General features: G+C 43.9%; 1 protein-coding gene across 2 annotated transcripts in view; it reads left to right on the top strand.

Moving 5' to 3' along the window:
• LOC145417333 (cysteine protease ATG4B-like) overlaps positions 1–24622 on the top strand; it is a 387500-nt gene that overhangs the window by 21938 nt on the left and 340940 nt on the right. Inside the window, exon 2 of one of the 2 annotated variants that reach the window (XM_080286012.1) lies at positions 23589–23718. The exons of the other annotated variant lie outside the window; for it this stretch is intronic. Coding sequence (XP_080142138.1) covers positions 23592–23718 — 127 coding nt within the window. The 5' untranslated portion in view covers positions 23589–23591. The remainder of the gene's footprint in view (positions 1–23588; positions 23719–24622) is intronic. 2 annotated transcript variants of the gene reach the window in all.

Below are 24622 nucleotides of genomic sequence, written 5' to 3'. Positions count from 1 at the left end.
ACACTGGATCTGCTGGCTCCAAACCTTCCCTGTCCCAGTCAAACTCCTCATTCAACAACCGGTTATAATGCTCTCTCCATGGATCTTTAGTACGCGCTTATATTGGCGACAGAGGACGTTTCGTACTAGGAATTCACCTACTGTGAATACATAAACTTATTGGAAAAATTACATATGGGCGGCACCCCCCTTCATGGGCAACCCTTGAGACGCCTTTCAGACCTAAGTGTTGTTCTATACAGGGAAACTAAGACATATTACCTAAGATAATGGTGGGATAGGGGAGGTAGGAAGTGGGGATAAAGAGGGAGTAGGTGAGAGGAGGAATGGTGAAAGGGGGAGATGTTGAGTGCGGAGGGAGGGGGGAGGAGAAGCTGTGGGAGTGGGGAGGAGTGAGTGATGAAGGGGAATGATGGAACATGGAAAGCGAAAGAGAGAAAAAGGAAGCAAGAAAATGGCTTACTAGGTAAATCAACAAGGATATGGCTTAACTAAACCAACAAGAACATAGCTGCTCACCTTTACCCGTTATCGTTTCTTAGGGGGGACAATGTCGCGTACTCGGGGTAACCCCTGGATTTAGGCCAGTCTTCGCTGCCTGTCTCGCTTACAAGGAGTTCAGTTCGTGTACTAATAAAAAATACACTAAAATAATAAAAGAAATAGGTCCTCGCGTACAAGGGGGATCGCGTACTTAGAACTCGCGTACTGTGGGGATGTACTGTGTATATATATATATATATATATATATATATATTTATATATAAGTGGCTGTCAGACTGCTGGCAACCTTAAATCACTGTTAAGTCACGAAAATCGCGGACCTAGGCACCCAAGTGGTTCTTTTCCGAGGAGAATCGTAAACTGCGGCATTCAAATTGAAAATCGCGACCCAACAACCAATCACCACGCGTCTCTGGTGGCAAGTGTGCATACTAATGCCGCCACGTTGTTGTTGTTCTTCCCGTTGTTGTTCAGTCCGCACACTACAGACCATCGCCGTGGAGTACGAGAGCTACCTGCCTTTTCTTGTGCAACTTCCCCCCCCCCTCCTACCTGCCATGGCCTCTCCCAACCCCCCGATGAAGCGCTTTTAGCAGTATAGTATCAAGAAACTGCCACCGTTATTGTACAGTCAACATTTGGAGCTCATTCGTCGTGTAGAGAAGGGAGAGAAGTTTTCAAGGCTGGCGAAAGAATTTGGCAAGAACGAGTCGGCCATAAGGATGATCTACAAAAACGGGGAGAAAGTGAAGAAGTGCGTCAAAGCTTACGGGACTGGGCTCATTGACGACCAGGTATGGTGCAGAGATGAGGCAGTAATTTGGACAGAAAGATGTCTGGAGATGTTCGTCCTGAGGCAGGCAAGGAAGAATATTCCGGTCGACGGCTCAGTCATGAGGGAGAAAGCTAAGAGTTTTCACAAATTTGCAAGTCAACGGCTCGGTATCAACCCCCCTAAGCCCTTCCATGCTAGCCATGTCTAGTTGGCTAACTTTCTGACAAGGAAACGCCTGAAGAGCGTACACACGACTGGAGAGAGAGCGTCTGCTGACATGGCCGTGGCAGAGGACTTTCTAACCGTCCTCCAGGCAGTTTTGGAGGAGGGAAGTTACACAGCAGAAACTGTTTTCAACATGGACGAGACTGGACTCCAGTGGAAAAAGCTGCCTGGCACCACATACATCCCTCATCAACACCGAAAGGCCCAGGGAAGGAAGCTCGACAAAGGGAGCTACACAGTCATTTTTTGTACCAATGCCAAGGGAACATTCAAGATGAAGCCTTTTGTAAGTAATAAGACAAGAAAACCCTGTGCCTTCTGAAGCCTCAAAGACGTGGATCAGTCAGGGGTGTATTGGCGTTAGCAGGCTAAGCCATGGGCTACTCAGGCTTGGTTGTGGACTGGTTTGACAGATTTGTCGAGGATGTGAAGGCCCACTGCAAGCGTGTTAAAGTGCCATTCAAAGTGTTGCTGCTCATGGACAACGCTCTTGCTCACTCACAATCTCTAACCTCACATCACTCCAGCATCAAAGTTATGTTCCTCCCACCGAACACCACCTCTCTTCTCCAGCCACTTGACCAGGAGATAATAGCGAATACAAAGCTGTTTTACACCCAGTTATTTTATCGCCAGTTTGCCTCAGCTGTCATCGACGATGCACCAGGGCGGCAGCTGCTAAGAGAGATCACGGAAGACAGCAGCGACAGTTAGACAGAGGTGGGTGTTGTTGAGCCTGACCCTGGAGAAAGTCGGGAGGTGTTGTCTGTGTACCAGTTCTGGAGGAAATTTAACATCAAGGACTCTATTGACACACTACTAGAGGCTTGGGGCAAGCTTAATGTTGCAACGATTGCACGTGCCTGGCACTTTCTCCTGCCTAACCTCATGAGTGACGACGTGCCAATTCAGAGTGTAGAGGACAACGTACAGGCTATTGTTCAACTGGCTCAGAATCTGCCAGGCTGTGGTGAAGTGTCAGCTAGTGACGTAATGGATGTGATTTCTGATAAGGTTGATGATGCTGAGGCTGTCATGGAGGCTGTTATACAAGACGACGAGCACTTGGAAAGGCAGACCAACCGTGAAGTGAGTGAAGTGAATGGGCAGGAATGTGGCGAGCCTTCTATGAAGGAGCTCAGTGATTTGCTTGTTTACATAGACTTGGCCAAGGAGATTGTGAAATCCATTGAACGTGATGAGGAAAGGTGTAGTGAGAGTATTGGTTACCTAGAAAAAGCTGTGCAATTTTACAAGGGCTTGCATTATCGCAGAGTTAATGAGAAACATCAGGAACTCATCACCCACTATTTTGCCCGGGTAAGGGCAGAAGCTGAGCCTGAACCACAGCCTGGCACTTCACACACTGAGGACATGGATGACGTAGCATCTGTCATGTCTGAGGCAGACTTTGAGGGCTTCCTGAGGGAGGCAGAGGAGCTGGAGAAGGGAGAACAGCATGAGGGAGCACCTCCACCTCATGCTGAGAGGTTCTGAGTTCTTCCCAACACCACTCCACTCCATTCACTTAAGCAGTATCATCATAGGATTAAGGTGAGGTCCGTTAACACTGGTTATTTCTATTAAATACATGCACTGAACATTCCTAAATTTGTATGTTTGTGTTGGATGGTGCCTGCATAGGTGTAGGTAGGGTGCTGTGGGGGGTGGTTGGCCAAAATCCAGACCCAAATTCATTTTTTCACATAAGAGCTATTATTCATACATCACGGAATTCGTAAATCATGACGGTGGTCCAGACCCAAATTGCCGCGATTTACGAGGATTGAATGTAGATATATATATATATATATATATATATATACACAGTGAAATTTCAAATTTCGATGGACATATGTACCTAAAAATCACTGCAAAATAAAAATAATCGAAATTTAAACTGAACATCTTATGGGAAAAATTAGTTTGGGTCTGGGGTCTCCAAACCTAACTACCTAAAATCATGATTTTTTGCCCACACCCCCTGTAAACTTTATGAACTATAATTGTGGTTAAGTAACTGTAGTTCTGCATTGTATTGCCATACTGTCAGCAAGTGTATACTTGGTGTATTTCTGTCCTTTCCTGTATTGCCATTTCTCCTTTAGCTGCCAAGATTTAGAGGCGCCAGGCTGCTCTCATACATTACCACTGCCATCTGAAGAATTACTCTTGCTTACCATTTTGAAACAGGTAAGTTGTGATGAAAATACAAAGAAAATACATACAACTAAAATGCAGTGAAATGCATGTTCACATATGGTTAGGCTTATACTTTTTCTTATAATTTTCCTTCACTTCTAGCATTTTGGTTTGCATCAAAAATATTATCTTTGCTTGTTTTGGTTGAAGTCTGGCCCTGAGAGCACGTTACATACGATATTAGGTTAGGTTCATATTTTTTCTTATAATTTTCCTTCACTTCTAGAATTTTGGTTCGCATCAAACATATTATGTTTGCTTGTTTTGGTTGGAGTCTGGCCCTGAGAGCATCGAAATTCGTGAATATTTATCGAAAAGTAAGGTAGGCAGACCACTCCAAAATGCATCGAAATTTGATTCATCGAATGCTAAACTGTCCAAATTTGAGATTTTACTGTATATACATATATATATATATATATATATATATATATATAGACACACACACACACACACACAGAGTAAAAGTCCTTTAATCCGACACCCGATGGTCCAGATATCCCGATGGTTCGAACTTTTCAACCCAGGGTCATTTTTAGCATTTTTGGGTACGAAATTGAGATAAAATATGAAAAAAATAGAGAACTATCGAAAAATAGCTGAAAACGGTGCGCTGAACTATCTAATTCTACACCCAAAGCCGACATTCTGGAAGTTCTGAATCCTCCCAACTGTACTGTATGTTTACCCAGCTGATTGTGCGTGTTGTACATTCCATGCGTTGTCTACCGAATTTGCTTGTTCTTTTTTTCAGTATTTCAGTAGAATGGCTCCTACTACACCACCTACTACTGGTAAGAAGAGGAAGCATGTTACAGTTACTATTAGTAAGAAATCAGAAATAATACAATGGCTGGAGAAGGGTGCACTGATGAAGGACTTATTATTTTTGGGGTGTTTTTTTAACTTTTTCCGGTATCTGTCTGATAGTCCGGAAAATCTGATAATCTGGACAGTCTGTGGGCTGCTGCAGTCCGGATTAAAGGACTTTTATTATATGTATATATATATATATATATACAGTAATCACTCCAATATCCGGATCAATAGAGCCATCGGTAGGTTCGGATATTGGTTTTGTCCGGATATTGGGCCCCAGCTTATGGACTTGTACTTACGGACCCTAACACAGAGAAACACCTATACAACTCCCTCCGGACATGCATAGCACCTATTTAACACCCAAATCACACCAATAAGGCACATAAATGACTGAAATAAATGCAATAGACACATAAAATGTGGGTTTAGAAGTATGTTCATACATTAATAAACATTCTGGTACTTATGGACTCTAACCGAACCTAACCTAACCGAACCTAACCGAACTCTGAAAAACCCATTCCTACTGCACATGCATGAGGTAAGTTTAGTATGGAAAGAAGTACAGTATGACACTTTCTGGTAAGTATAGTATGGGAAAAAATACAATATGAAACATTCTGGTAAATATAGTATGGAAAATAGTACAACATGAAACATTTTGGCTACTTACAGCAAGTCCCTGGCCACCTCGATGAATAACCGCCTCCTCTCGGACTCTGACAGTAAGAACGATTTCCTGAAGCACTTGCACTACACTCTTCCTGAAGTCTTGCACTGAACTTAGTCACTAACACACAGAAGTCCGTTCTTTTCACAGTGTTCACTTTAGTCCAAATAATGTTCCATTAAATTTAAGTGTTGCACATTAACTTTTCCCAAGTTTTTTAAGTTTCCAAAGCCAAAACAAAGAAGGTAAGTAACGTTAAATTTCTTTTCTACATAGTCTTATCTCCCAACATGAAAACCTTAACACAACACACCGTTAATTTCACTGCACAACACTCAAAATTCCCGTGTGGTCTAGTGGAGAAGTTCTTGCTGTTTATTCACTGTCAGAGCCCGAGAGTATCACTGGCAGGCGTCCAAGGGGTGCATCGGTGGGTAGTGGTGATGGCGTACCGACTACAGAAGACTCTGAAGACAGCCGCAAACTCACGTCGAGCGGTGACTCCACTGTAGCTGATGTGCTGGGCTGTGGCTCGGAGCATGAGGGCCTGTCTTGGGGAGGCAACGGAGTGGAACCAGGGCTTGGCACAGCGGGGGTCACGGGCCTGAAAAAACTGTCAATCGTTGACTGACGCAAGGACCGACGATTCTGGCGATTGATGATGCGCTGCCGGAAAGCACGCACTTCCTCCACGAGTCCCAAGGGCCCCATCTCCCTGTCGCAGTCCGGGTGTTCCAGGTAGTCTAGGACGAACTCTAGATGTTCCCGGAGTGCGCTCAGCTTGGGGATGGCTGGAGTAGTGTCCTGCTGGGCGGAGTCTGCATCATCATCGCCTTCGTCGTCGGAATCTTCAAGTTCGGGACTGACACCAGCAACCGAAGACGCGATCTCGATATCAGACAACGTCTGATACCCAGGATCGCCCTCGTCGTCGTCCAACCACTCACGAACATCGTCCACATCAACATCGTCGCCGTGCGTACGTAGCCGTGCATGGAAGTCATCCACGTCAAACCCTAGGAAATCGTACTCCACATCTGTTCCGAGAAGCAGACGAGACCAACCATTTTCTAGAGTTTTCACAGGGACTTCCTTCCATGCACTAGCCCAGTTGTACAGCGCAGACTTGATGTTGTAGCGGCGAAGGTTTTCCAAAGTCCGCTTGCCTCGAGTGTCACGTCCTTCCCTGCGCTCGTCCTCGTCCTCGAGAACCACCATCACCTCGTCCAGGAACTTCCGACGGTACAGGCGCTTTGTTGCCACGATCACTCCTTGGTCCATTGGTTGAATGAGAGCAGTCGTATTAGGTGGCAGAAACATGCACCTAATACGGCCATTCTCAGCAACCAAGTCCTTGTCGCACGGGTGGGCAGGTGCATTGTCGAGGAGAAGGAGAGCCTTTACCTGGTCGCGAGGAATTCCCAGTGTCTTCGTCTGGTAATATATGACCTCCTTGACGAAGTGATGGTGAAACCAGTCTTTGAAAATCACAGCTGTGAACCATGCTTTCAAAGAATGGTACCATACGACAGGAAGGACATCCATCACCCCACGAAGGCACCGAGGCTGCTTTGCACGGCCAACAATAACGGGCTTAAGCCGGTGCATGCCGTTAGCATTGGCACAACACAAAGCAGATATCCGTTCCTTAGAAAGCTTGCGGCCAGGTACACGCTTCTCCGTCTCATCGGCGAGAGTGTTCGTTGGCACCGAGCGATAGAATAGGCCAGTTTCGTCAGCGTTATAGACTTGACCGAGAGTGAGGCCCTCCCTGTCGATCAAGCCTTTCACCTTGTGCCGAAACTCGTCCACTCCATCCTCGTTAGCGTCCAATGCTTCGCCATGTGCTTTACGGTTAGTAAGGCCATGTCGCAACTTGAACGCGAAGAGCCAACCCTCGGATGCCTTGAAGTCTAGGGCGTCGTGAAGCCTTGCAAACTTCTCAGCAGCAGCCTTCAGCTCCGTTCCACGTACCATCACACCAGCTGCACGTTGCTGTCGATACCAAATCAACGTGGAGCGGTCGATCTCTGCATACTTGGGAGTAAACATAACCTTCCTCTCCACGTTGCGTTTGCTTCTCGACGAGAAGTCAGCCGTGTACTGCATGAGCTTGTCTCGGGAACGCTTGATATCAAACAAAGTCGACCGGGCCAGGTTGAACTCGCGGAGAATGCGAGAGGAAGACCAACCCGCATCAACCTTCTCCAATATCTCCCGTTTCTTCTCCAGAGTCAACACCACTCTCTTCCTTTTCTCAGGAGGCGGGGCCATCATCACACACACTAAGAGTAGGGCAGAGAGCAGCAGGAGGCCTTGCAGCAAGTACGGCACCACCACAAAAGCGAGCACGTGGGCAGCCATGACGAAGAGCGCAGGTCCAGTCGCGGTGAGAGACAGGCGGGAAGTGGGGAGGATGCAGCGGCGCTCTATCGGACGTCGGAGGAATGACGAACCAAAACAATGCTCTCATGCGGCGCGCGCGGCAAGTTCAAATTACGGACGGCAAAAAATCGGTTTTTTTTCCAATTTTTTTGGATTTTCGGACCATTTTGGGAATGTTTGATCCCAGGACGATAAGGTTCGGTTAGTGGGGATGTTCGGTTATTGGGCGTCCGGATATTAGAGTGATTACTGTACACAGTATACAGTAACCTCTCAAATAACGTGAGGGTTATGTTCCTGGAGTGGTCACATTATTTAAAAAAATTTCCCATAAGAAACATTGGTATGATTGGGGGTTTCATTCCTGGACTATTAGAAAAGTCTACCCATTTGGGAAGTTATACTAATCAAAACTTAAAAGCAACAATGTTAATTTGAAAGGAAATCCACGTAAAAAACAAAAACAGTGTACCTGGGGATAAGTAAACAACATTTGAGCCCTAGTTGGGCCAAAGCATTGTTTACCTCTCCCCATATACGTACAGTACTGTTTTTGTTGCTTACGTGGATTTTCTTTCAATTTTGCTTCTTTCACAGCATTGTGAAAGTTCCTCATCATTATTAATGCATTAGTAGGTCATAGAAACAATACAGTAAAGGCAACATTTTCATTATGGTAAGTACAGTAGGTCACAAACAATAACAACACACAGCATCACTTCATCTTCGCATCACTCATTGTCTGCTGCTGTCCTTCCTCACCCTGCTTCCCCATCTCCCGCCGCTCCCCCTCCTCGCTCTGCTGTCCTGATATGTAAAGACTTAATTTACTGTAATGAAACAGATACAATATATATATATATATATATATATACCTACATCTTTTCTCTCCTTAATGACCTAGAGCAGCTTGTACAGCACCCTACCCGTATCCTTGACCGCCTTGGAGAGAGCTCCAACATACTTGACCTCTTCCCTACAACTAATCCTTCTGCTTACACTGTTAATCTTTTCTCTCCGTTCGGCTCCTCCGATCACAACCTTATCACCTTAACCTGTCCTATTGCTCCGGTATGGCCTGTGGACACTCCAAAGAAACGTCGTCTGTGGCTCTTTGGAGTTGCAGATTGGGAGGCCCTCAGGCAGTACTTCTTTGATATTCCCTGGAATGATTATTGTTTCCATGACCGGGAGCCATCTGAGTGTCCCTTGTGCATTACGGAGGTTATTTTCTCGGGCATGGAAGCATACATCCCCTTCTCATATCCTGTGACTAATGCAAGAAAGCCTTGGTTTAATCACGCTTGTTCTAATGCTGTCCGTAACAAGGAGAGGGTCTATAAAAAATACCAGAGCCAACCTACCCCTGAATCACATCTTGCTTATGTTTCTGCCCGGAATCATGCTAAGTCTGTTCTTTGCTCTGCTAAAAATAGTTTCATCCATGCTAAATGCTCTCAGCTTTCTAACTTGAATTCTTCATGCTCCTTCTGGCACCTTGCCAGAAACCTTTCTAACAACTTTACCTCATCATCCTTCCCTCCTCTTTTCTACTCTGATGGTTCTGTAGCTATTTCTTCTACTGATAAAGCAGATCTCTTCGCTCAGACTTTCTCCTCCAATTCCACCTTAGACAATTCCGGTGCTGTTCCTCCTTCACTGACCGCCTCTGACTTCCTCATGGCTGACATTAAACTTTCTTCAGCTGATGTATTTTATGCCATCACAGGCCTCAGAACTAACAAGACATATGGGCCTGATGGAGTCCCTCCTGTTGTTCTCAAGAATTGTGCTTCTGTGCTTACACTCTGCCTAGGCAAACTCTTTCGTCTTTGTCTGTCAACTTGTACCTTTCCTTCTTGCTGGATGTTTGCTCTCATTCAGCCAGTCCCAAAGAAGGGTGACCATTCCTAACATTCTAACTATTGTCCAATTGCTTTAACATCCTGTATCTCAAAAGTTTTTGAGTCATATCTAAATAGAAAAATTTTAAAGCATCTTTTCTATCACAACCTTCTTTCTGATCGTCAGTATGGGTTCCGTCAGGGACGCTCCACTGGCAATCTTCTTACTTACATTTCAGGCTCTTGGTCATCCTCCTTTCGGGACTTTGGTGAAAGCTTTGCCATTGCACTTGACATCTCAAAGGCTTTTGATCGAGTCTGGCATAAATCTTCAATTTCCAAACTGCCCTCTTACGGTTTCTCTCCTTCTAACTGTGCCTTCATCTATAGCTTCCTTTCTGGTCATTCTATAGCTGCTGTTGTAGACAGCCATCGTTCTTCTCCCAGATGTATCAACTATGGTGTTCCTCAGGGCTCTGTCCTATCAGCAACTCTCTTCCTTTTGAAGAGAGAAACCTGTATTTTACACAGGAAAAATCATCTGAGAAATTACCAATATGCCGGGAATCGAACCTGGGACTCTCAGGTGAGAGCCAGGCAGCATACCGCTACACCACGACCAGGTAAAAGTTAACTCACGTTGTCACAATCTTGTAACCAATGTCCCTCCGCTCCCATTGTGGGCCTGAAGAGGGTGAGTTAACCCCCTTGCACTCGGGCAAGTAGATGCTTTTTAATCTATCCCATGCACTTACGGCAAGTCAGAATGAAGAGAGAAACCTGTATTTTACACAGGAAAAATCTATCTATCTATCTATCTATTGCCAGACGCCTTAATCCCGTTTGGGGTGGCCACAAACAAATCGCCTCCAAGTCGCCCTGTCCCCCGCCATTTCACTGCCCTGCTCCCAACTCACACCCCCCTCTCTCATATACCTCTCCACCCCATCCCTCCATCTCATCCTCGGCCTCCCCCTCCCTCTTCCCCCCTCCACCTCACTCACATACACTCTCTTTGTCAGTCTTTCACCCTCCATCCTCTCCACATGGCCAAACCACCTCAGTGTGTTCCTCATAACGCTTCCTATCACATCCACATCCACACCACAACGCTCCTTTATATCCTCATTCGTCAGCCTGTCTCTCCACGTGACTCCACAGGCTCCTCTTAAATAACTCATTTCCACTGCTCTCACTCTTGACTTGTGTCCTTCCAACAATGTCCAAGCTTTACTTCCGTACGTTAGAGTTGGTATCACAATACTGTCATGTAGTAACTTTTTCACTTCCATGCTCACTTCCCTGTTTCTTATCACTGCTTTCAAAGAACCAGCAACCTTTCTTCCCTGCTGTACCCTTTCAAGCACTTCACCCTCCAAACCTCCATCCTTACTCATCACACTACCCAAATACTTTAATGTACTCACATTTTCCAATTCCTCACCATCCAACCTCGCTGTACATTCACTAACTTCACCTCTCTCAAAGACCATCACTTTACTCTTTCCTACATTCACCTTTAGGTGAATCATTTGAGAAATTACCAATATGCCGGGAATCGAACCCAGGACTCAGGTGAGAGCCAGGCAGCATACCACTACACCACGACCAGGTAAAAGTTACGTTGTCACTTTTACCTGGAGGGACAGGTTGACGAATGAAGGAGTGAAGGAACGTTGTGGGGTGGATGTGGATGTGGTTGAGAAGATTAGGAGAAATACACTGAGGTGGTTTGGACATGTGAAGAGAATGGAGAATGAAAGACTGACTAAGAGGGTGTATGTAGGTGAGGTGGAGGGAGGGAGAGGGAGGGGTAGACCGAGGATGAGGTGGAGGGATGGAGTTGAGAGGTATATGAGGGAGGGAGGGGTGAGTTGGGGGGAGGGTAGTCAAATGGTGGGTGACAGAGAGACTTGGAGGCGTTTTGTCTGCGGCCACCTTTTGCGGGATTAGGGCGTCGGGCTATAGATAGATAGATAGATAGTATGTATATTTCAACTGATGAAATTAAACCGTCCCCGAGGCGGTCTATCTGCTCGGGACTGTCCAAGGCACGCGCGGCTAATTTGAAAACATGACGTACGTGTAAAGTCACGTTAAATCAAGAAGCCCTTGTTAGTTTAACATATCTCCTTAAACACTTGCTCATGTTAAAACAAAAATGCTCTATTTAAACTCACATTATTTGAGAGGTTTCTGTGTACAGTAAAAGTCCAATTCTTCGGCATCCAATTCCCCGGCAAATCTGACATTTCGGCAGTTTTGAGAAATAGTCCCATTTACGAAAATCTCTGATTGTTCGGCAGATTTTCCGATTTTTCGTCCTCTCTACTGCTGGGGACTTCTTCCAGCAGTAGCAGACTCAAACCAACCCCTTCTATTGTACATATGTAAATAAGGAATCTACTATAAGTTTAGGTAAGTGCATGAGAACTTGTAGGCCTACTGTATCATTACATTTATTTACAATATGTTCACTAATTTCTTTATTTTTCATATTCATGTATAGTACTGTATTCATTACAGTATTGTACAGTATCAAACAGTATACAGTACTCTCTCCAAACACATTTGTAATGATATGAGTAGTGATGATAATGTTCACCGAAACATATAAGGTACTGAGTGGATAGGGTTTTTGATAATTCGGCAATTTTGATATTTTGGCACTTGCCTGGTCCCATAGATGCCGAAAGATAGGACTTCTACTGTATATATATATATATATATATATATATATATATATATATATATGTATAGGGGTTATATATATATATATATATATATATATATATATACTGTATATAATATATCTCATCTCATCTCATCAGCTGTTTGAGTGTCCACTGCAGGACCGGCCTATCCATACCGAAGTGGGGACAATACAGCCAATGTATCTCTACCAAGTGGCTTAGGCTGTCTGGTAGAGACTGTACAGTATGTAGGGTGAGAAGTGCTTGTAAGTGTAATTGTTGTTTTGGAGTGGCTTTGGATGTGTGTGTAGTCTGCGAACCAAATGTAATCGGCCTGCGCAAGCCAACTAGGTGCAAACATACTTTACAGTATGCAACACTGGTTCAACCACAGCACCCCTTGTGTCCACCAATGCAGATCGTGGCATTAAGAACGCTCCCAAAGTTTATTACCCTGGTGGGGCACGAACCCTCGTTCTTCAGTGTATGGAAGATGCACACTTTACTACTGTACCACAGAGGCTCCATATATATATATATATATATATATATATATATATGTATATATATATATATATATATTTATATATATATATTTATATATATTTATATATACTGTATATACATACAGTCCATCCTCCCAATATGCGACTCCGAAGTATGCGAGTCCACTACAATGCGAGGTGACTCAGAAAATATAATTTTTTTTTTTTTTCTCCAATATGCGAGGTGAGATTCCGTGTATGGGAATTGGTGTTTGATTCTAAGGTAATAAGTAGGTATTTTCTTGAAGCTTCGAGTGCAAAACGAGTCTACAGCTGCGCACAAGTAAGAAAAATGAGTCTACCTGCTGCATGCCGGTAAGACAAACGAGTTTACCAGCTGCGCACTAGTCAGGTGTGCCAGCGCACCCCACCACCAGTGAGTCAGAGACCCCTCTACCAGCTGCGCACCATATTTTTTTTGTGTGTCTGCCCACGGTGTAACTCCCATTTTTTTTGTTTCAGTTTACCATTGTTGAGAACACCCTGTGTTATCATGACCCCGCAAAAGAATTCCAAAAATAAGAAAATTAGTCTGGAAGTGAAGTTAAAGGTCATTGAGTTGAAAAACACAGGAAAGGGCAACTCATGTATTGGGCAAGAACTAGGCCTGGGTGAGTCTACAGTGAGAAACATTTGGAAGAGTAAAGACCAAATTTTACGCACCGTCAAGACGTATGGTGGCCAGCAACTTGACGGGCACAGTAAAGTTGTTAATCCTGCTCTTATCCAAATGGAAAGATACCTAGCACTTTACATACACCGCAAGGAAAAAGAGAGTGTACCTTTGGATAGTAGGCACATCAGGGAGCAAGCCAAGCTGTTTTACAAGACGTGCCTGAAGAAGTTGCCATGTCCAGAAACAAGACCTTTCAAAGCTTCCAGGGGCTGGCTGGCAAGGTTTCTAAAGTGAAAACAATTAAAATATGTGAAGTTGTATGGTGAATGTGCAAGTGCTGATCACAACGCAGCCAATCCATTTCCATCTGTTTTGAAAGCCATTATAGAAGAAGGTGGCTACACCAGAGATCAAATCTTTAATCTGGATGAGAGTGGATTAAATTGGAAAATGATGCCAAGGTCAACATACATTAGTAAAGCTCAAAAACAAGCCAGTGGAAGGAAGATTGATAAGTCCCACATCACAGTCATGTTCACCTGCAGTCTTTCAGGATCATGCAAGATGAAGCCAGTCATCGTGCATACTTCTAAGTATCCTAGGTGCAATAGGCATGTATGGAGTATGGATGTGATGGAAGGTTTCTACTGGTACAGCTCCTTTAATGGTTGGATGACCTCGTCGATTATGCAGTCGTGGATGAACAACCACTTTGTTCCCGATGCCCGCCTGCTTTGCCGCCAACTTGACATTCCCTTTAAGATTCTGCTTTTGATGGATAATGCCCCCTGCCACCCTGCCTACCTGGACGATATCCATCCCAATGTTAAAGTTCTCTTTTTGCCCCCCAACACAACCTCATTGGTGCAACCCCTCGACCAGGAGGTGATCTGCAATGTTAAGAATTTTTACTACACCCGTGTCTACGACTACCTCAGATCCAAAACAGAAACAAATGAAGAATTGCAACAAATCGCTGCAGAAGACCTCTTTAATGACCTGGATGTGGATGACCCTGACCCTGAAGAGCTACCAGACCCACATCCAGCAACTGATTAATCAACACCTGAAATGACTGTGACACGCTTTTGGAAGTCATTCATCGTACGCAACGCTGTGGACTTTTTGCTGGAAGCATGGGACAATGTAAACTCTGCAACAATTCATCACGCATGGCGCGCTCTAGTCCTTCACCTGTGCCCCAAAGAGCCAGGTAGCCAGGTCCAAAAGGTGTCTGAATCAGACCAAACAGTGTTGGCGGCGGCACAGTCAGTGGCAGGATTTGAAAGTGTAACCGCTGAAGAACTTCAAGAAATACAGACAGTAGGGGAAGAAGAAACCCCTGAAATTGCAATGTTTCGTGTAGATGAAGAGGATGAGTTGGCCAGGCAAAAGCAAGAGAGTGCAGTGGTTGCACCACAGATGCAACTACTGGATGAAGCAGTGAACATGAGAAACCTCTCCAAGATTTTGATGGCGATTGATAACCTCAAAGAAGTCATCAAGACCAGTGATGATGATAAATTCCGTGCAGAGGAGATGTGCCAGGGATTAGAGAGACTGCTTCATTATTACACCAATAAATACCAAGAGGGAGTGAATAAGCGACAGCAAACATTCATCACCAAATTCTTTAGTTGTCCCACCTCCGCCGCCACCATCACCACCACCACCACCACCACCATCACCACCACCACCATCACCACCACCACCACCACCACCACCACCACCACCACCACCGACTCCATGCCTTCAACATCATCAAGTCAAGAGGAAGAGAATGACTTTGAAGGATTCTTACAAGCGACTGAGGCAATGAAAGGAGAAAATGACAGTGACAGTGAGAGTGACAGAGATGATGCTGGGGCAAACAGTCGCCCCGCAGGGCAACAATAGACGGCTCACGCCTCGGATACGGTCCCTCCTCTCTAGCAAGCCAGGCAGACCTCTAAATAAAGTAAATGGCATTATTTTTTGTTGTTATATTCATCATTCTAATGTAATCTTATTATTTTAATATATTTTTCTTGAAATTTTGTGTGTGCAGTCGGCAAAAATGGGATTATAATGGCTGTGCCAGGGGGTTGTCTGACTATATACGGTAATCACTCTAATATCCGGACGCCCAATAACCAAACATCCCCACTACCCGGACATAACCGTCCTGGGATCCAACATTCCCCCTTCAAAAAAAAAAAAAATCCCGTCCGTAATTTGAACTTACTGCGCGCGGCGCGGGAGAGCATTGTTTTTGCGTGTCATTCCTCCGACATCCGATAGAGCGCCGCTGCATACTCCCCACTTTCTGCCTGTCTCTCGCCGCGAGTGCACGCTCGTCGTAATGGCTGCCCACGTGATCGTTTTTGTGGTGGTGCCCTACCTGCTGCAGGGCCTCCTGCTGCTCTCAGGCCTCCTCTTAGTGTGTGTGATGATGGCCCCGCCACCTGAGAAAAGGAAGAGAGTGGTGTTGACTCTGGAGAAGAAACGGGAGATATTGGAGAAAGTAGATGCGGGGTGGTCTTCTTCCCTCATTCTCCGCGAGTTTAACCTGGCCCAGTCTACTTTGTTCTATATCAAGAGGTCCCGAGACGAGCTCATGCAGTACACGGCTGACTTCTCGTCGAGAAGCAAACTCAACGTGGAAAGGAAGGTTATGTTTACCCCCAAGTTTGCAGAAATCGACCGATCCATGTTGATTTGGTATCGACAACAATGTGCTGCTGCTGTGATGGTACGTGGAACGGAGCTAAAGGCTGCTACTGAGAAGTTCACCAGGCTTCACGACGCCCTAGACTTCAAGGCATCCGAGGGTTGGCTCTTCGCGTTCAAGTTGCGGCATGGCCTTACCAACCGTAAAGCACATGGCGAAGCATTGGACGCTAACGAGGATGGAGTTGACGAGTTTCGGCACAAGGTGAAGGGCTTGATCGACAGGGAGGGCCTAACTCTCGGTCAAGTCTACAACGCTGACGAAACTGGCCTATTCTATTGCTCGCTGCCAACAAACACTCTAGCTGAGGAGACGGAGAAGCGTGTACCTGACCGCAAGCTTTCCAAGGAACAGATATCTGCTTTGTGTTGTGCCAGTGCTAATGGCATGCACCGGCTTAAACCCGTTGTTGTTGGCCGCCCAAAGCAGCCTCGGTGCCTTCATGGGGTGATGGATGTCCTTCCTGTCGTCTGGTACCATTCTTTGAAGGCATGGTTCACAGCTGTGATCTTCAAAGACTGGTTTCACCGTCACTTCGTCAAGGAGGTCATCCATTACCAGATGAAGACACTGGGAATCCCGCGCGACCAGGTAAAGGCCCTCCTTCTTCTCGACAATGCACCTGCCCACCCGTGCGACAATGACTTGGTTGCTGAAAATGGCCGTATTAGGTGCATGTTTCTGCCACCTAATACGACTGCTCTCATCCAACCAATGGACCAAAGAGTGATCGTGGCAACAAAGCGCCTATACCGTCGGAAGTTCCTGGACGAGGTGATGGTTGTTCTCGAGGACGAGGACGAGCGCAGGGAGGAACGGGACACACGAGGCAAGCGGACTTTGGAAAACCTTCGCCGCTACAACATCAAGTCTGCGCTGTACAACTGGGCTAGTGCATGGAAGGAAGTCCCTGTGAAGACTCTGGAAAATGGTTGGTCTCATCTGCTTCTCGGAATGGATGTGGAGTACGATTTTCTAGGGTTTGACGTGGATGACTTCCGTGCACGGCTACGTACGCACGGCGACGATGTAGATGTGGACGATGTTCGTGAGTGGTTGGATGACGACGAGGGTGATCCTGGGTATCAGACGTTGTCTGATATCGAGATCGCATCTTCGTTTGCAGGTGTCAGTACCGAACTTGAAGATTCCGACGCTGAAGGCGACGATGATGTGGACTCCTCTCAGCAGGACACTACTCCAGCCATCCCCAAGCTGAGCGCACTTAGGGAACATCTAGAGTTCGTCCTAGACTACCTGGAACACCCGGACTGCGACAGGGAGATGGGGCCCTTGGGACTTGTGGAGGAAGTGCGTGCTTTCAGGCACCGCATCATCAATCGTCAGAATCGTCGGTCATTGCGTCAATCAACGATTGACAGTTTTTTCAGGCCCGTGACCCCCACTGTGCCCAGCCCTGGCTCCACTCCGTTGCCTCCCCAAGACAGGCCCTCATGCTCCGAGCCACAGCCCAGTACATCAGCCACGGTGGAGTCACCGCTCTACGTGAGTTTGCGGCTGTCTTCAGAGTCGTTTGCAGTGGGTACGCCATCACTACGACCCAGCGATGCACCCCTAGGTCGCCTGCCAGTGATACTCTCGGACTGTGACAGTGAATAAACAGCAAGAACTTCTCCACTAGACCACACGGGAATTTAGAGTGTTGTGCAGTGAAAAAAACAGTGTGTTGTGTTAAGGATTTAAAGTTGTGAGAGAAAAGACTCAATAGAAACAAAATTTAACGTAAATAGACTTGTTTGTTTTAGCCTTGGAAAATTATATGAATGGGAAAAGTTAAAGTGCAACACTTAGTAAGTTACAATGGAGCATTATTTAGACAAAGGTGCACACTGTGAAGAGAACGGACTTCTGTGTGTTATTGACTAAGTTCAGTGCAAGACTTCAGGAACAGTGTACTGCAAGTGCTTCAGGAAATCGTTCTTACTGTCAGAGTCCGAGAGGAGGCAGTTATTCATCGAGGTGGCCAGGGACTTGCTGTAAGTAGCCAGAATGTTTCATACTGTACTTTTTTCCATACTATACTTACCTCATTTCACTCTTTAATGTCCTTCATTGGTGTGAATAGGGTGTTAGTAGCTATGCATGTGCAGAAGGAATGTGTTTTTCTGAGTTAGGCTAGGTTAGGGTCCATAAGTACCAGAATGTTTATTAATGTATGAACATACTTCTAAACCCTCATTTTATGTTTCTTTTGCATTTATTTCAGTCATTTATGTGCCTTATTGGTGTGATTTGGGTCTTAAATAGGTCCTATGCATGTCCAGAGGGAGTTGTATAGGTGTTTCTCTGAGTTAGGGTCCATAAGTACAAGTCCATAAGCTGGGGCCCAATATCCGGACCTACCTATGGCTTTATTACGTCGGATATTGGAGTGATTACTGTATGTATTTTCCCATTTATTCTTTACTCCACAATATGCAAGTTCTCAATATGCGCCGCATTTTGTAGCCTATATTCTTATAGTAGGGGGATATATATATATATATATATATATATATATATATATATATATATATATATATATACAAGTAATCCCAATACTATCCAGATGCCCGGACTCCCCACTTACTGGACATTGTGGGCCTGGACCTTCAGAACCCAAAAATAGCCAAAAAAAGAAAAAAAATCCCCCCCAAATCCGTATTGTTTCCCACCCGTAATTTGAAATTGCCGCGTGGTGCTGAACAGCTCTTTACACCCTGGCCCCTTTAGCCCGTCCTTCCTCCCCCCTTCCCCCTCCCCCCTCCCCAGTCAGGGTTGCCATTTGGTATTGTTCATTACCAAATGTGGGCCAATTTGGTATTGAAAAGTTCATTTTGGTAGTGAATCAGCATTATCCAATACTAAACAGATTTTTCACATGTATGAAGATATAGACAATGGAGACGGTGGACTGTCTGCTCTCCTTGATTAATCTCGAGCATACATAGTGCAACAATAAACATGCTGCTAATTACAAGGAGTATAATTATTTCCTTTTGTACATATAATTAGTGAAGAATAAATTCTTCCTTTAAGATTTGGTAATGAAAAGTTACATTAGGTAATGAAAATTGAGGAGTTTGGTAATATGGCCAAGCTCAGATCTGGCAACCCTGTCCCAGTTCCTACTAAACCTCCGTCAAGGGAAGACATTCATGCAATGGATGCCGCATGTGCTCGTTTTTGTGAACAAAAAGTGAATAAACTGCAGTACCTCGCCACTAGACCACATGGGAATTTACAGTGTCAAGAAATTAGAATTTAGAGTGCTAAGGATTAAGTGTGGAGTGCAAAGTGGCGGTTGAAACTGGCGTGGTGCAATTAAGAACAGAATGTGCAGTGTTAATCAATTAGAACTCACAGTGCAAAGAATTAAGTGTAGCACAACACTGGATTACTGTACGTGCTTCAAGAGCATTTTCACAATTACCAGAGCCTTAGAGGAGGTGGCCACAGACGTGTACACTGCCAAGTATTTTCCATGCATCTAATTCCTCATTCTTTGGTTCCATTTCATTTATTTCATGCTTTATGTCCATTATTGGTGTGAATAGGGTCTTAAATAGGTTTCAGTAAGTGCTATGCATGTCCGGTAGGGAGTTATTTAGGTGGCTTTCAAAGTTAGGGTGGGTTATGGTCATAAGTACCAGTCCAGTAGGCAGGGGTCCACTTTTCGGATGGGACCACTCTCCGGACGTGCCATTGGCTCTATTACATCGGATAGTGGAGGAATTACTGTATATACATATATATATATATATATATATATACTGTATATATATATATATATATATATATATATGATGTGGATGTGATAGGAAGCATTAGGAGGAACACAGTGGGGTGGTTTGGCCATGTGGAGAGGACGGAGGGTGAAAGACTGATGACGAGAGTGTATATGAGTGAGATGGAGGGGGGGGGAGAGGGAGGGGGAGGCAGAGGATGAGATGGAGGGATGGAGTGGAGAGGTATATGAGAAAGGGTGGTTTGAGTTGGGAGCAGGGTAGTGAAATGGTGGGGGACAGAGTGACGTGGAGACGATTTGTTTGTCGCCACCCTTTACAGGATTAAGGTGTGTGGCAATGGATCGATAGATAGATAGGTAGATATAGTGTATATATATATATATATACATATATATATATATATATATATATATATATATATATACAGTATATATATATATATATATATATATATATATATATAGATACAGTATATATATACAGACAGACATACAGTATCCTCCCATCCAAGATGGTAATATTGTCGCCTGAGGTCCCGTCTAGGATGAAAAATATCTTGGACCAACACAAGACCTTTTGGAAAAAATATTGTCACAGAATATTCAGAAAGTGTCCCTAAAAACATCATCTTAGACATATTTTGGCACCAAAACAAATTTCCTCACTTTGAAAGTGTGTGTGTTTCTGAGCCTGTCTCCAGCTTAGTAGCTCAGTTATCTCCAACTTAGTCACCTGAGGTGGATGGCAGTGCTTCAAGGGGTTAACAGACTGTTTCCTAGGCATGGTACCTTAAGGAGAGACAGTAACCTAGGATCAACCGCTGAATGCAACACGCAGTAAGTGTGCCCATGATGCTCTGGTGAGAGACAAAAGCAAGCCCTGCTTGCCAATCACATGACCAAATGCCAACATTTTATTGGACAACATCTTATCCACGTCACTCTCCCAGGCGCGGGAATCATGCTGGACCAGGTGAGACCATCATAGCTGTATTCTCCTCGGATTTGGGCTGTTGTGAACTGTTGGTTCCGTATTGGACGTATCCAACCGTATTACAGCAATATTTTGGATTATTATTTATGGTCTCTGTTGTGGATGCAAAACATCTTGGACAAACCCATCTTGGATGCGAGGGTACTGTATACTGTATATATATAATTTAAAACTCCCTTGTGGAGTTTACCCTTCAAGATGAGAAGATTCCCTTGGAGGGGGATAATTTGTACCCTGTAGTGGGGCCATTCCCTCAGGAAGATGGGCCACAAAGGGATCTAGCCAGAGACAAATTTATATTGGTACCCCATCCCTCAGTGTCCATGTATGATAGTGTAGCCATGGATCCCAACTCAGAGAAAGGCATATGAGACTGGGAGTTCACCATTACTGTTTTCAAAAGAAAGAATATTATCCTCACAATCCCAATATTTTGTAAAAAGGAACTGAAAGGACAAAAAGCCCCTTTTCCCTGCAGTGTCATTGGGACATGACATTGATAATGTGATGTAAACAGCCTTATAGCACTTATGACAAGGAAGAAGGGATATGAAACTGGAACTGCTTTCTTCTCTAACACAATTAGTAAACTTTCACTAGATTCCAACACTTAATTTGAACATAGGGAGCAGAGTTTGAGTGGTATTAACCCATTACTACGTAATTTGTGCCCATGATGATGATCCACCTAATAGCTCATAGTTGCAAAATTCTTAGGACTGACTTTATGGTTCTTCATTCACTTGTGAAAATGACATTGTGTGTGTGTGTGTGTGTGTGTGTGTGTGTGTGTGTGTGTGTGTGTGTGTGTAATTCACCGGGTTGGTCAGGATCACTTGATGATGATCGTGATCGTCAGCTTTTACCCTCCCGGAAGGGAGCTGAGAGCTCATATAGTCCGATCTAAGGGCATGGCTGTGACCTTCACACACGCACACACCCGTCCCCTTGCTCAAAGGGGACAGTAACCCCCCACTTTGTCAGTGAAACTTTTCGCAACCTGAGCGAGGCGCGAACTCCCGTCTACCAGATGGCAAGCGAGAACGTTACCACCGAGCCAGCGAGCGGTGTGTGTGTGCGTGCATGCATGTATGTGTGTATGTGCACACATGCATGAATGTGTTTGCAGCAGTAGTTATGTGTATTTTATGCAACTGCCTTATACTGTACCTGTATGCTACAGTAGTATGGCATGCAGCACCATGTTCATAATAACCATATAAGTTTGCATTACATCAGTACATCTGTATATTTTACTGTATCTTTTTCTACCATTTACTCAGTATAGTACTATACTATAAGGAGTTGAAATAGTGAGACTGTAGGTAAAGTATAGTACTACTGTTACTGTGCTGTTATTTTAGTCTGACATTCTGCCATTTACTGTTTTTCTCAGTTTTACCTGCTCTTCTAGAACAGTATTGAGAAGAGTTCAGCCATCTTTAATACTGAATGATAATGAATGAAAAAAGTTCTATCTATCTATCTGTCTATTGCCAGACGCCATAATCCCGTAAAGGGTGGCCATTTTTAAGTACAGTAATTAAAAAACCAGGATAGTGTATGGCATCGTCTGAAAACTGAACGCTGTACTGTATTTGGATATTTATGTTTTGTTGGTGTTTTCAGCCACAATATGTCTGTTATGTTTGATCTTCTATCTTTATAAAGTTTGCCTTGAATGTTTGGAAGTTTTTCTGGTATTAGAACATTAGATTGTGGGTAAATTAGATTGGAGGGAAAACACGGGAAGGAGATGAAGTTCCTCTATATTCTGATGTTTTGAATAAGTTGTGTGTGGTCTGAAATGTTGGAGAAATAAGGGAACCTAGACCATTTCTATTATATATCCTCCCACCATCACCCTGTTCATCCACTTGCCACATTAGATTGTCTTAGGCCAAATTAGATCACTGGATGGGCTAGCTTAGATAAGGCTTAAAAGTAAGTGCTTGTTATAAGCTACCCTTTTTTTATATTTATTTTTCCTGTTAAACTCAGAATAACAGAAACATTGCTTGTCAGTATTTCATTGCTATGTATCAAACTAATTTGTTTTTTCCCACAATTTGCAGTACCAGTTGCTTGGAAGAAGATCAGATGTTTTGGAGCACATTTCAGTTATAGTGAGGACTACTTGAACTGTTATATTTGGACATGCAGTTCTTGATATATGCCAAGAATGTGTTCCAAAATATCACCCCATTTTTCATACAACTCATACTATGTGTATTTGGAAAACTGGCCATTTTGTTGGTAGCAATGGAACTTTAATAGGCAGTATTTCTGTATTATATTTTGGACATCATAAAAATGGGTGTAATAAAAAGTGACTTATAGTGAGGACTTATGGCAGTAATATTAAACCGAGAGTATGAAAGTGTTAGATAAGTCCTGAATTTTTACTAATAATTTCTGAAATATGCGGTAAATGTACAGCATGTCTGGCCTGACATGAGATGCAATGTGATCATTAGAAACAGTTGCAGGTATTCGATAAATGATATTAAAAATCATAGGCTTGTTCAGTCTTTCTCGCTGTCACTTTTAATAATGCAGTATGACTATTACTGTACATTTTTCGTGATGGCTCATGGTAGACATAGAATCATCCTCACATGCACACCCATTACAGTTGTGGACATAGATACTAATTCACTTCACAGTGATAAATACCAGCATCCCAGAAAATTACTATTGAAACCCAGTCATGCAATCCATAGAGTTTAGCAGAGTATTGCATAAGAGTTTTATATTTGTTTAACTAAGAAGTGGATTTATATTATTGTCAGCAACTGCACACTGCAAAAGTAGGTGTCCCTAGCAAGTAAACCCTTACCATTTCTCTTTTATAGACTATGATTGAGAGGTGGATCCATAGAGTCCCATATCCCTGGCGGAGATTCCTGATTTGGGTCTTGCAAGTGCTTGATCCTTACCTTTGTGTACTAATTGGCCGGCTGCGTAAACTGTTTAAGATGATCGGTACGTCAGGTGTGCAAAGAGAGATGAGCGGATCTGGTGTGTATTCCCCCTTTAGGTGTTTGTGTATAGATTGAGGTCAGTGATGTACATCACTTGTTTACAGTATTGTCGTAGGGTATGGAATGATGATTTTTACCGTGTACTGTACCACTTCAGTACAAGGATGTCATTATTTTGACCTTGCTACCTCCAGACAATTTTATTTTAATTAGGGGAGGCTTTTTAAGCTGGAGGGGTTAGATATACCCTTCATTAGCCCTTTTCACTACCAGGGGGGATCTCCTAAGCTATATAAAATCATCTGGTGGTACCATGAGTGAAGTAGAAAATGCATCTTTGGACTGAAGGGGTTAAACATTTTATGCAGTGTTGGATATCTTTGCTGGGCATGGTTGTTTGTACAGTATATGAGTATGTGTGTGTGTTCATGTAAGGCCACTTATATATACACTGTTTTATATATATATATATATATATATATATATATATATATATAATACATATATATATATATATATATATATATATATATATATATATATATATACCCTTTCCCACCCAGAAGGCATCCCCGCCCCGCACCCCCCCCACCATCCATCGGACCCTAAGACTCGCTGTTATACCATGAACGTTATATATTTTTCTGTATTTTTTTTTTAGTGCGGTTGTGATATTTTGTAATATGTAGAAGCACTGTACTGTATATTTGACTCTCCCTGCCACCACAGTTTCCACCTAGCACTTGGCTCACCCTCCCCTTTTTGTAGTTCATCATACCAACCCATGCTGCTGCTGCTGCTGCTGTAATATTGGGATTTTGTACACAGTTTTAAGGAGCTTATTTTCCTCATGTATATCTAGAAATGTATGATTAGTGTAATGTATTTTACTCATTGGTGTAATG

This window comes from Coenobita brevimanus, chromosome 110 (genome assembly GCF_032717465.1).
Source record: "Coenobita brevimanus isolate Jiangsu-jjx chromosome 110, ASM3271746v2, whole genome shotgun sequence".
In the NCBI taxonomy this organism is placed as follows: domain Eukaryota; kingdom Metazoa; phylum Arthropoda; class Malacostraca; order Decapoda; family Coenobitidae; genus Coenobita; species Coenobita brevimanus.
The sequence above is the reverse complement of the archived record's forward strand: the minus strand, read 5'-3'. Positions and strand labels throughout refer to the sequence as shown.